General features: G+C 43.7%; 1 protein-coding gene across 1 annotated transcript in view; it reads left to right on the forward strand.

The window, feature by feature from the left end:
* wdfy4 (WDFY family member 4) overlaps positions 1-14,437 on the forward strand; it is a 427,205-nt gene that overhangs the window by 142,374 nt on the left and 270,394 nt on the right. The window contains exons 35-37 of the mRNA XM_073025649.1: positions 895-1,021; positions 2,818-2,975; positions 5,789-6,027. Coding sequence (XP_072881750.1) covers positions 895-1,021; positions 2,818-2,975; positions 5,789-6,027 — 524 coding nt within the window. The remainder of the gene's footprint in view (positions 1-894; positions 1,022-2,817; positions 2,976-5,788; positions 6,028-14,437) is intronic.

The raw sequence follows: 14,437 nt of genomic DNA on the forward strand, positions 1-14,437 counted from the left end.
ATCCTTAGTGACGGATGCCACCTTTTTGAGGCATTGCTCCTTGAAGATGTCTTGGATACTAAGGAGGCTAGTGCCCATGATGGGTTTACAACTCTGCAGCTTATTTCAATCCTGTGCAGTAGCCCCACTCCACCCACCCTCCATACCAGAGGATAATGCAGCCAGTTAGAATGCTCCCCATGGTATATCTGTGAGATCTTTGGTGATGCATCAAGTCTCCTCAAACTCACCTCAAAATCAGAATCAGGTTTATTATCACTAATGTATGTTGTGAAGTTTGTTGCTTTGCTGCAGCCAGTACAGTGTAAGACATAACAAAATTACTATGTCACAATAAAAATAAATAAATAAAAGAGGAATGGTGAGGTTGCTTTAAAGATAAAGAGGTTTATTTGTCACATTTGCATTGAAACATTGAAACAAACATGTTGTTTGCATCAAATCAAATCTGTGAGGTTTGTAGTGGGGGCAGCCTGCAAGAATTGATGGGTCCATGGACCATTCAGAAATCTGATGGCAGAGAAGCTGTCCCTGAAACATTGAGTGTGTCTTTTCAGGCTCCTGTAACTTCTCTCCGATGGTGGTAACGTGAAAAGGGTATGCCCTGGATGTTGGTGGTCTTGAATGATGAATGTTGGCTTCCTGAGGCACTGGCTCTTGAAGATGTCCTCAATGACATGAGATAGCCTGTGACAGAACTGGCCAAGTCTACAACCCTCTGCAGCCCCTTGCAACCCTGTGTATGAGAGCTTCCAGACTAGGCGTTGATGCCACCAGTCAGAATATTCTCTACAGTTCACCTGTATAAATTTGCTTATGTTCCCTTGTTACTATCAAAGGCTGTTTCGTAGACAATGTTTGATATAATTCCTATACCTGTTCCTTTTACTGCAGGGGTTACCGGAGAAAGTCAGTGAAGAGCAGAGGAAGACATTCCAAACTGAGATGTTGCTCTTCATCATGGATGTATTTCACATTACCGTTGAGGAACATCCTTTGGTAAATCCCTTGTTCAGAAATGGTTAGTCAGAGACAAATTCCTTCATTACTTGGTGTTCCCAAATGCTGCTGTATCCTGAGTCAGTGCAATATCTGTTCTTGCATTGTCCTTGTGCTCTGAGCTAGATTGTCTCTTGTTGTCTAATTCCTCCATGTCCTCACTTCTGTACATGTCTGGAATTCTCCTGTCCCACAACTCTCTGACATAACCATGTCTATTGGCTTTGATTCCTGAACCTGATGATACAAAGATTGGAGGTGCAGTGGACAGTGAGGAAGGTTTTCAAAGCTTGCAGAGGGATTTGGACCAGCTGGAAGGATGGGCTGAAAAATGGCAGATGGAGTTTAATACAGACAAGTGTGAGGTATTGCACTTTGGAAGGACAAACCAAGGTAGAACATGCAAGGTAAATGGTAGGGCACTGAGGAGTGCAGTAGAACAGAGGGATCTGGGAATACAGATACAAAATTCCCTAAAAGTGGTGTCACAGGTAGATAGGGTCGTAAAGAGAGCTTTTGGTACATTGGCCTTTATAAATCAAAGTATTGAGTATAAGAGTTGGAATGTAATGGTGAGGTTGTATAAGACATTGGTGAGGCTGAATTTGGAGTATTGTGTGCAGTTTTGGTCACCGAATTACAGGAAGGATATTAATAAGGTTGAAAGAGTGCAGAGAAGGTTTACAAGCATGTTTCTGGGACTTGAGAAACTGAGTTACAGAGAAAGGTTGAATAGGTTAGGACTTTATTCCCTGGAGCGTAGAAAAATGATGGGTATAGATAGAATGAATACAAGCAGGCTTTTTCCACTGAGGCTAGGGGAGGAAAAAACCAGAGGACATGGGTTAAGGGTGAAGGGGGAAAAGTTTAAAGGGAACATTGGGGGGGGGGGCTTCTTCATACAAAGAGTGGAGGGGGTGTGGAATGAGCTGCCAGATGAAGTGGTAAATGCGGGCTCACTTTTAACATTTAAGAAAAACTTGGACAGGTACATGAATGAGAGGTGTATGGAGGGATACGGTCCAGGTGCAGGTCAGTGGGACTAGGCAGAAAAATGGTTTGGCACAGCCAAGAAGGATCAAAAGGCCTGTTTCTGTGCTGTAATGTTCTATGGTTCTAACTTAACAGTGTAGAACCTAAGCTCCCTGTACCTCCTGCCCGAGGCCTGTAGCAGGAAGAGAGCTGGTCTGGATGCTGGGGATCCTTGATGATGGATGCTGCTTTCTTGGGGCAGTGCTCTCTGTAAATGTGCTCAGTCGTGGGTAGGGAGTTTTCTGTGATGGACTGGGATGTATCCACCACTTGCTGTAGTCTTTTCTGTTCCTGGGCCCTGATGTTTGAATACAAACTGTGGAGCAACTGTGCATCCATAGAAGTTAGTCAAAGCTTGGGGTGACATGTCTAATCTCTGTAAACTTCTGTCATAATTACATGTGCTACATGTGCCTTGTGCTGTGTGTGTCGTGTTTGCACTTGGCCTCGGAGGAACAGTTTTGTTTGGCTGCATTCGTGTGTATTCATGTATGGTTGAATGACAATTAAGCTTGAACTTGAACTTGAAATTAGAAGTGCTGTTGGGTTGCCTTAAGAAGTCTTTTGTGTGTGACTATAAACACAAATGCAGAGTAACACACAAAATGCTGGAGAAACTCAGCAGGTCAGGCAGCATCTATGGAAAGGAATAAACAAACTAAACAGGAATAACTGTTATTCCTTAATAACATTACTGTTTATTCCTCTCCATAGATGCTTCATGTGTGACTAACTATGCAATTAAGCTATGGCCTAATGAATTATTATCATTCCATATATTCTTAGGACCAGGTCAGACGCAAGGCACCTCTGAGGGGAAATTGGTCATACTGTTTGGAAACATTATCTATTTTAGCCAAAGAATTGTTGACAAGTTGTATTCCAGAATGCTTGATGTGAACCCTGAGCAGGTCCTTCATTTCCTCACCAAACAGATCTGTAAGGTACAGTGCCTTGCTTGCTCAATAAAGTACTTAAGATAAGGATGTGCATTTATTTAAATCAAGATGTTAAAGCCAATATTGGCTGATAAAAAATGCAAAAGGAAAATATTTAAAATTCTCAGTTTCACGTTGACATGAAAATCCTGCTGGACATTAAGAACTTAAATTACTACAGGTCTACCTGATCAATGAGTTGCTTGTTGACAACAAAACTGAAGGGGCTGGAATAGGTGTGGATCGTGCTGCTGTCTGTGTTAGAGAGGTGTTGGTGTGTGAAGGTGGTGTGCAGCCTAACTGCGAGTAATTGCTTTTCTTGTGATCGCAAGACCCTGTTGGACATTGTTAATGTGGAATTCTGCAAGTCTGATTTGCGGATGGCGGGGAGCTGCATGGTCTCGGTCGTGTTGAGGACAAGACCTCAAGACGCGGTGTTGCCTGTTTGTGGCCACCTGGGGGGAGGCGTCAGAGTTGTTATGCTCTATCGGAGTGCTGGAGGCAGAATGGTGGAGTGGTGCAGTGTCCACGTTGGAGTTGGTGCTGACACCCCCACAGTGTTCACTCAGCAGAAGACAAGATTTATTGTGTTCAACTGCAGACTGTTACCACAGTCATGAACTCAAGGGCTTCGGCTATGTATTTTTTGTGAGGCTGTATTCTACTGATACCTTATATGTGTTATATGTACCTTGCACTGTGTATGACTGTTGGTACTGTGCTTTGCATCTTGGTCCAGAGAAGTAATATTTCATCTGGCTGTATTCATGGATATTCATGTATGGTTGAATGACAATTAGACTGCTTTCTCAAGCCCTGTATCTCTTTCACCAATCAATTTCCCAGCTCTTTACTTCATCCCTCCCCCTTCAGGTTTCACCTATCAACTTGTGTTTCTCTCTCCCCTCCCCCCACCTTTAAAATTTACTCCTCAACTTTTTTTCTCCAGTCCTGCTGAAGGGTTTCGGCCCAAAATGTCAATTGCACTCTTTTTCCATAGATACTCCCTGGCCTGCTGAGTTCCTCCAGCATTTTGTGTGTGTTGCTTGGATTTGCAGCATCTGCAGATTTTCTCTTGTTTGTGAGTGGTTGCCCCTCTGACTGGAGGCCTGTGACTAGTGGCGCACTGCAGAGATCAGTGCGGTGTCCGTTGTTGTTTGCATCTATATTAATGACCTGGATGATAAAGTGGTTAACAGAATCAGCAAATTTGCACATGACACCATGATTGGGGTTTTAGTGGACAGTGAGGAAGGCAATCATGACTTGCAGTGGGATTTAGACAGCTGGAAAAATGGATTAAAAATGGAAGATGGAATTAATGCAGAAAAGTGCAAGTTTTTGCCTTTCAGTAGGACCAACCATGGTAGATCTTACACAGTGAACGGTAGGGCACTGATCTGGGAATACAGGTCCATAATTCACTGAAAGTGGCATCAGAGCTAGATAAGGTTGTAAAGAAAGCTTCTGGCAAATTGGTCTTCATAAATCAAAGTATTGAGTACAGAAGATGGGATGTTATGTAAAAGTTGTATAAGATGTTGGTTAGCCTAATTTGTAGTGTTGCGCGCAGTTTTGGTCACCTACCCACAGGGAAGATGTAAACAATATTGAAAGAGTGCAAAAAAAACTTTCAAGGATGTTGCTGGGATTGGAGGACCTGAGTTATGGGGAAAGATTGAATGGTTAGGATGCTATTGCTTGAAATGTAGAAGATTGAGGGGAGATTTGATAGAGATATACAAATTTATGAGGGATATAGATAGGGTAAGTGCAAGCAGGCTTTTGCCACAGAGGTTGGGTGGGACTACACCTGGATATCATGTGTTAAAGGTGAAAGGTGAAAAGTTTAAAGGGTATATGAGGGGTAACTTCTTCACTGAGAGGGTTGCAAGAGTGTGGAACAAGCTACCAAACAATCTTTCCTTATAACCCAGGTTCTCAAGTCCTGGCAACTCCTTATAAATTTTCTTTGTACTCTTTCAATCTTAATAAAATCTTTCCTGTGACCAGAACTGCATACAATACTACTGAAGAATAAACACAATTATTAAAGACGGATTAAAATATAACAAATTAAATATTAAAATAAACGTCAATATGAAATGTTTCTAAAGTTACTGATCCTTTGTCAGTGGCTATTTTTTAAGTAGGTTCCCTGCTGTGCTCCGCTACTACTAGGTATCACGAGCAGCTTGAGAAGTTAGTTTTGTTATCTTTGCAGTTTAGAGAATGAGGGGTGAACTCACTGGAATATAAGATTCCATGGGGCCAAGAGAGAGATGTTGAAAAGTTTCCACTGGTGGAAAACGATTGGGGATTGATTCCTGCCGCTGTCCATAAGGAGATTGTACATTCTCTCCATGACTCCGTGGGTTTCCTCCGGGTGCTCCAGTTTCCTCCCACATTCCAGAGTCATATGGGTTAAGCTTAGTGAATTGTGGGCCTGCTATGTTGGTGCTGGAAAACTGCCAACACTTGCACAGTTCACAATTCTTGCTGATTTGATTTGACACAAATGACGCATTTTACTGTATGTTTTGATGTACATGTGACAAATAAAGCTAAACAAATAAAAACAGTTACTTTCCCCAAGCAGTAAGGCAGATCAACGCTTCTACCCACTATTTATTGTATTTTTATTATGATTGTGACTTTATCTTATTGGATTTTTTTGTTCTGCATTGGATCTGGAGTAACATTTATTTTGTTCTTGTTTACATGCGTGTGCTGGAAATGACATTAAACAATCTTGAATCTTTTCCTTAATTTCCAGGACTCTGGAGTCTGATTGCTTGTGCTTTTTTTCCTTTCCTTAGGTGATGGAGCTTGTTTATTGCCAGAAAGATCAAGTTGTGAGCAGCCTGTATAGCAGTTTAAACAGAGCAATCCTATATTGCCTGTCGAGGCCTAGACAATCGTCCATGGACTTACTCATCCTGTTGAACACTCTGAAATTCCTGCAAGAACAATGGGATGTGATTTTTGCAACATACAACTCCAACTTGTCTTTCATCATTTGCCTCACCCATTGTCTTTGTCAGATTAAAACTGGAAGGTAAACAAGTTCATGTTCAAGTTATTGTCAGTCAATCATACACATGTACACTCACGTGGTCATGGAGAGAACATACCAACCCCTTACAGACAGCAGCAGAATTGAACATGGTGCTGTAATAGCATTAGGCTAGCTGCTACATAACCATGGCACCCCAAATAGTCAAGATAAATGAGTGGAGATAAACAAACATCAATGATGTTCACAAACCCTGTAGTCCGAAAAAGATTCGCCAGTTGTCATATCAGGAGTGCCTTAAGAAGTTAGTTCTGTTGTCTTTAGAGTTTAGAAGAATGAGGGGAAATCTCACTGAAATATGAGATTCCAAGGGACCAAAGAGTAGATGTTGAATTAATTCCACTGATAGGAGACACTGAAAAGAAGGAACTGGGTGGCACAATTAAGACAATTGAGTTGTCTTGGAATTTCCTTGCACAGAAGGAATTGAATCTCTAGAATTCTCTAATTGGAGGACTATGAAGGATGGATCACTGGTTGTATTTAACAAGGAGGTAGACAGGTTTGACAGATCAGCCATGATCACATTGAACAGGGAAGGCTGAGGGGGTGAATGGCCTATTCCCATTTGCTTGTGGTTTTTGTATTGCGATCACTATCACAGAATGTTTTCCCACTGATACTCCTTCTTGCTCCTTGTTTCAAAGGTTTCAAAGGTAATGTCAGAGAAATGTATACAATATGCATCCTGAAATGCTTTTTCCTCGCAACCATCTATGAAAACAGAGGAGTGCCCCAAAGAATGAATGACAGTTAAATGTTAGAACCCCAAAGATCCCCCAACTCCCCCCATGCATAAGCAGCAGCAAAGCAATGATTCCCCCTCCCCCACTGAGCAAAAAAAATCATCAGCATCCCCCACCGAGCAAAAAAAAAATCATCAGCATCCCCCACCGAGCAAAAAAAAAATCATCAGCATCCCCCACCGAGCAAAAAAAAATCATCAGCATCCCCCACCGAGCAAAAAAAAATCATCAGCATCCCCCACCGAGCAAAAAAAAATCATCAGCATCCCCCACCGAGCAAAAAAAAATCATCAGCATCCCCCACCGAGCAAAAAAAATCATCAGCATCCCCCACCGAGCAAAAAAAAATCATCAGCATCCCCCACTGAGCAAAAGAAAATCATCAGCATCCCCCACTGAGCAAAAAAAAAACCATCAGCATCCCCCACCGAGCAAAAAAAATCATCAGCATCCCCCACTGAGCAAAAGAAAATCATCAGCATCCCCCACTGAGCAAAAAAAAAACCATCAGCATCCCCCACCGAGCAAAAAAAATCATCAGCATCCCCCACCGAGCAAAAAAAATCATCAGCATCCCCCACCGAGCAAAAAAAAATCATCAGCATCCCCCACCGAGCAAAAAAAATCATCAGCATCCCCCACCGAGCAAAAGAAAATCATCAGCATCCCCCACTGAGCAAAAAAAATCATCAGCATCCCCCACTGAGCAAAAGAAAATCATCAGCATCCCCCACTGAGCAAAAAAAAAATCATCAGCATCCCCCACCGAGCAAAAAAAATCATCAGCATCCCCCACTGAGCAAAAGAAAATCATCAGCATCCCCCACTGAGCAAAAAAAAAACCATCAGCATCCCCCACCGAGCAAAAAAAATCATCATCATCCCCCACCGAGCAAAAAAAAATCATCAGCATCCCCCACCGAGCAAAAAAAACCATCATCATCCCCCACCGAGCAAAAAAAATCATCAGCATCCCCCACCGAGCAAAAAAAACCATCAGCATCCCCCACCGAGCAAAAAAAAATCATCAGCATCCCCCACCGAGCAAAAAAAATCATCAGCATCCCCCACCGAGCAAAAAAAAATCATCAGCATCCCCCACCGAGCAAAAAAAAACCATCAGCATCCCCCACCGAGCAAAAAAAAACCATCAGCATCCCCCACCGAGCAAAAAAAATCATCAGCATCCCCCACCGAGCAAAAAAAAACCATCAGCATCCCCCACCGAGCAAAAAAAATCATCAGCATCCCCCACCGAGCAAAAAAAATCATCAGCATCCCCCACCGAGCAAAAAAAATCATCAGCATCCCCCACCGAGCAAAAAAAATCATCAGCATCCCCCACCGAGCAAAAAAAAATCATCAGCATCCCCCATCGAGCAAAAAAAATCATCAGCATCCCCCACCGAGCAAAAAAAAACCATCAGCATCCCCCACCGAGCAAAAAAAATCATCAGCATCCCCCACCGAGCAAAAAAAATCATCAGCATCCCCCACCGAGCAAAAAAAATCATCAGCATCCCCCACCGAGCAAAAAAAAATCATCAGCATCCCCCACCGAGCAAAAAAAATCATCAGCATCCCCCACCGAGCAAAAAAAACCATCAGCATCCCCCACCGAGCAAAAAAAAATCATCAGCATCCCCCACTGAGCAAAAAAAAACCATCAGCATCCCCCACCGAGCAAAAAAAAATCATCAGCATCCCCCACCGAGCAAAAAAAACCATCAGCATCCCCCACCGAGCAAAAAAAATCATCAGCATCCCCCACCGAGCAAAAAAAACCATCAGCATCCCCCACCGAGCAAAAAAAACCATCAGCATCCCCCACTGAGCAAAAAAAAATCATCAGCATCCCCCACCGAGCAAAAAAAATCATCAGCATCCCCCACTGAGCAAAAAAAATCATCAGCATCCCCCACTGAGCAAAAAAAATCATCAGCATCCCCCACCGAACAAAAAAAAATCATCAGCATCCCCCACTGAGCAAAAAAAATCATCAGCATCCCCCACCGAACAAAAAAAAATCATCAGCATCCCCCACCGAGCAAAAAAAAATCATCAGCATCCCCCACCGAGCAAAAAAAATCATCAGCATCCCCCACCGAGCAAAAAAAAATCATCAGCATCCCCCACCGAGCAAAAAAAACCATCAGCATCCCCCACCGAGCAAAAAAAAAATCATCAGCATCCCCCACCGAGCAAAAAAAATCATCAGCATCCCCCACCGAGCAAAAAAAATCATCAGCATCCCCCACCGAGCAAAAAAAATCATCAGCATCCCCCACCGAGCAAAAAAAACCATCAGCATCCCCCACCGAGCAAAAAAAACCATCAGCATCCCCCACCGAGCAAAAAAACCCATCAGCATCCCCCACCGAGCAAAAAAAAATCATCAGCATCCCCCACTGAGCAAAAAAAATCATCAGCATCCCCCACCGAGCAAAAAAAATCATCAGCATCCCCCACCGAGCAAAAAAAACCATCAGCATCCCCCACCGAGCAAAAAAAACCATCAGCATCCCCCACCGAGCAAAAAAAATCATCAGCATCCCCCACCGAGCAAAAAAAAATCATCAGCATCCCCCACTGAGCAAAAAAAATCATCAGCATCCCCCACTGAGCAAAAAAAATCATCAGCATCCCCCACTGAGCAAAAAAAATCATCAGCATCCCCCACCGAGCAAAAAAAATCATCAGCATCCCCCACCGAGCAAAAAAAAATCATCAGCATCCCCCACTGAGCAAAAAAAAATCATCAGCATCCCCCACCGAGCAAAAAAAATCATCAGCATCCCCCACCGAGCAAAAAAAAATCATCAGCATCCCCCACCGAGCAAAAAAAAATCATCAGCATCCCCCACCGAGCAAAAAAAACCCATCAGCATCCCCCACCGAGCAAAAAAAATCATCATCATCCCCCACCGAGCAAAAAAAAACCCATCAGCATCCCCCACCGAGCAAAAAAAAATCATCAGCATCCCCCACCGAGCAAAACAAAATCATCAGCATCCCCCACCGAGCAAAAAAAAATCATCAGCATCCCCCACCGAGCAAAAAAAAACCATCAGCATCCCCCACCGAGCAAAAAAAATCATCAGCATCCCCCACCGAGCAAAAAGAAATCATCAGCATCCCCCACCGAGCAAAAAAAACCATCAGCATCCCCCACCGAACAAAAAAAATCATCAGCATCCCCCACCGAGCAAAAAAAATCATCAGCATCCCCCACCGAGCAAAAAAAAATCATCAGCATCCCCCACCGAGCAAAAAAAACCCATCAGCATCCCCCACCGAGCAAAAAAAAATCATCAGCATCCCCCACCGAGCAAAACAAAATCATCAGCATCCCCCCACCGAGCAAAACAAATCATCAGCATCCCCCACCGAGCAAAAAAAATCATCAGCATCCCCCACTGAGCAAAAAAAATCATCAGCATCCCCCACCGAGCAAAAAAAAATCATCAGCATCCCCCACCGAGCAAAAAAAAACCATCAGCATCCCCCACCGAGCAAAAAAAATCATCAGCATCCCCCACCGAGCAAAAAAAAACCATCAGCATCCCCCACCGAGCAAAAAAAATCATCAGCATCCCCCACCGAGCAAAAAAAATCATCAGCATCCCCCACCGAGCAAAAAAAAACCATCAGCATCCCCCACCGAGCAAAAAAAATCATCAGCATCCCCCACCGAGCAAAAAAAATCATCAGCATCCCCCACCGAGCAAAAAAAATCATCAGCATCCCCCACTGAGCAAAAAAAAATCATCAGCATCCCCCACCGAGCAAAAAAAAATCATCAGCATCCCCCACCGAGCAAAAGAAATCATCAGCATCCCCCACCGAGCAAAAAAAAATCATCAGCATCCCCCACCGAGCAAAAAAAAATCATCAGCATCCCCCACCGAGCAAAAAAAACCCATCAGCATCCCCCACCGAGCAAAAAAAATCATCAGCATCCCCCACCGAGCAAAAAAAATCATCAGCATCCCCCACCGAGCAAAAAAAATCATCAGCATCCCCCACCGAGCAAAACAAAATCATCAGCATCCCCCACCGAGCAAAAAAAAATCATCAGCATCCCCCACCGAGCAAAAAAAAATCATCAGCATCCCCCACCGAGCAAAAAAAAATCATCAGCATCCCCCACCGAGCAAAAAAAAACCATCAGCATCCCCCACCGAGCAAAAAAAAATCATCAGCATCCCCCACCGAGCAAAACAAAATCATCAGCATCCCCCCACCGAGCAAAACAAAATCATCAGCATCCCCCCACCGAGCAAAACAAAATCATCAGCATCCCCCACCGAGCAAAACAAAATCATCAGCATCCCCCCACCGAGCAAAACAAAATCATCAGCATCCCCCACCGAGCAAAACAAAATCATCAGCATCCCCCACCGAGCAAAACAAAATCATCAGCATCCCCCCACCGAGCAAAACAAAATCATCAGCATCCCCCACCGAGCAAAACAAAATCATCAGCATCCCCCCACCGAGCAAAACAAAATCATCAGCATCCCCCACCGAGCAAAACAAAATCATCAGCATCCCCCACCGAGCAAAAAAAACCCATCAGCATCCCCCACCGAGCAAAAAAAATCATCAGCATCCCCCACCGAGCAAAAAAAAATCATCAGCATCCCCCACCGAGCAAAAAAAAACCCATCAGCATCCCCCACCGAGCAAAAAAAACCATCAGCATCCCCCACCGAGCAAAAAAAATCATCAGCATCCCCCACCGAGCAAAAAAAACCCATCAGCATCCCCCACTGAGCAAAAAAAACCCATCAGCATCCCCCACCGAGCAAAAAAAATCATCAGCATCCCCCACCGAGCAAAAAAAACCCATCAGCATCCCCCACTGAGCAAAAAAAATCATCAGCATCCCCCACTGAGCAAAAAAAATCATCAGCATCCCCCACTGAGCAAAAAAAATCATCAGCATCCCCCACCGAGCAAAAAAAATCATCAGCATCCCCCACCGAGCAAAAAAAAATCATCAGCATCCCCCACCGAGCAAAAAAAAATCATCAGCATCCCCCACCGAGCAAAAAAAAATCATCAGCATCCCCCACCGAGCAAAAAAAAATCATCAGCATCCCCCACCGAGCAAAACAAAATCATCAGCATCCCCCACCGAGCAAAAAAAAATCATCAGCATCCCCCACCGAGCACTCAAGTGCGCGGCAAAGCATCAATGAAGGCACAGACTTGCAGTACCCCAAAAACTACTTCGCTCACCCGGTATTTTGATAAACCACAGGCTCTCTCTCCCTAATAAAGGAAAAAGAGGTGTCTCTGTTTCATAGCGAGAGACGAGACATAACAAACTACTCGCTGGTTTATGATGTTAAAAGGCCATTTTTCCGAGCTCTGTGCCCAAAGAACTCTGCTCTTTGGGCACACAGCCAGCAGCCAGCTTGTTGCTTTCAATCTTCCATCTCCCATGACACACTGATCCCCTGCAGAGGCATTGACTTCGAGACTGCCCGCCTCCAGAGTTTCAAAATCTAGAAACTCCAAAGATGAGCTAATCTCTTAGGATGCATCCTTGGCATATCGAATAACAGCCAGTCATGAGACCCCGAGAGCAGGTCCCATTCCCGTGAAGAACCGAAGTCAGTGTGTAACTCCAGGTCAGGGTCTTCAAAAGAACCCTGAAAGGGAAAAGTAGAGATATCCAAGATAGAAATAGAGCTGTTTCCGAAGATGTAAGCAAAGGAGTTGCCGTGAGGCGTCATTGTCTCCCTACATTGTTCCCTACATTTTTTATAATTTATTTAAATCTTACTTCCATTTCACAATGTGAGGGAGTAAAAATCTTAAAACTAGATCCAGAATTGTTGCTTCTCTCATTGGGCTTGTTGCTGAGGAAGTCAGTGTCCTCAGTACTTTTTAAACTGCCTTCTACTGGTTAACATTCCAATCCCTGACATCCCCACCATCACAGCCCAGGACCCTCTCCAGTTCTCTCTGAGCATTTGTTTACCCTTGGATTCAGAGATACTCTCCCAGTATGGTGCTTACTCCTTTTAGGTTCTTTGTTCAGCTCAGATTTGGAGACCTGCTAACATCTTCTCACTGCTGTCATTCCCGCTCCTGCCTTTCCATTTTAATTTTCCACTCTTTATTGCCCCTGAAAACCTGAAATTAGGAAGATTAAATTACTCCCATTTAAACCACAATTCTATGATAACTACCATATCGTGTTTGCACCCAGCTTGTCTGCATTCTTTATTCTAATCACTATGTTTAGATGTCTACCGTTAAGCACAAACAGAGCCCTGTTAAGTAGGTGTGTGGTGTGATGATCTTCATTAATTGGGGGATTGAGTTCAAGAGCTGTGAGATAATGTTGCGGCCCTATAAAACCCTGGTTAGACCACACTTGGGGAGTAATGATCATGAGGTTGATGGGGAGCAGTGATCGATGGATTATTGGATTATGGTATGTTGGCCTTCATTAGTCAGGGGAATGAGTTCAAGAACTGTAAGGTATTGTTGCAACTTTTTAAACTCTAGACAGATCAGACTTGGAGTAGTGAATATGGCCCAGTCCTCCTCACCATTGAGCAAATCTACATGGACCACTGTTGCAGGAAAGCAAATTCCATCATCAAGGAGCCCCACCACCCAGGCCATGCTCTCTGCTTACTGCTGCCATCATGAAGAAGGTGCAGGAGCCTCAGGTCCATCACCACCAGATTCAGTAACAATTATTACCCCTCAACCATCAGGCTCTTGAGTTATAGAGGATAACTTCGCTCAACTGAATTGGACTCACTGTCAAGGACTCTTCATCTCCAGTTCTTGATATTTATTGCTTATTTATTTATTTTAATTGTTATTTAGCTTTTTTCCTTCTTTTTGTATTTGCACAGTTTGCTGTTGTTTTTTTCTCTGTTGGTTGTGTCCTCCCTGTTGGATGTGACTTTACATGGTAAATGGTCGGGCATTGAGGAATGCAGTAGAACGGAGTGATCTAGGAATAATGGTGTATAGTTCCCTGAAGGTGGAATCTCATGTGGATAGGGTGGTGAAGAAAGCTTTTGGTATGCTGGCCTTTATAAATCAGAGCATTGAGTATAGGAGTTGGGATGTAATGTTAAAATTGCACAAGTCATTGGTGAGGCCAAATTTAGAGTATTGTGTACAGTTCTGGTCACCGAATTATAGGAAAGATGTCAACAAAATAGAGAGAGTACAGAGGAGATTTACTAGAATGTTACCTGGGTTTCAGCACCTAAGTTACAGAGAAAGGTTGAACAAGTTAGGTCTTTATTCTTTGGAGCGTAGAAGGTTGAGGGGGGACTTGATAGAGGTATTTAAAATTATGAGGGGGATAGATAGAGTTGACTTGGATAGGCTTTTTCCATTGAGAGTAGGGGAGATTCAAACAAGGGGACATGAGTTGAGAGTTAAGGGGCAAAAGTTTAGGGGTAACACGAGGGGGAACTTCTTTACTTAGAGAGTGGTAGCTGTGTGGAACGCGCTTCCAGTAGAAGTGGTAGAGGCAGGTTTGATTTTGTCATTTAAAAAAAAAAATTGGATAGGTATATGGACAGGAAAGGAATGGAGGGTTATGCGCTGAGTGCAGGTCAGTGGGGACTAGGTGAGAGTAAGCGTTTGGCACAGACTCGAAG

This window comes from Hemitrygon akajei, chromosome 21 (genome assembly GCF_048418815.1).
Source record: "Hemitrygon akajei chromosome 21, sHemAka1.3, whole genome shotgun sequence".
In the NCBI taxonomy this organism is placed as follows: Eukaryota; Metazoa; Chordata; class Chondrichthyes; order Myliobatiformes; family Dasyatidae; genus Hemitrygon; species Hemitrygon akajei.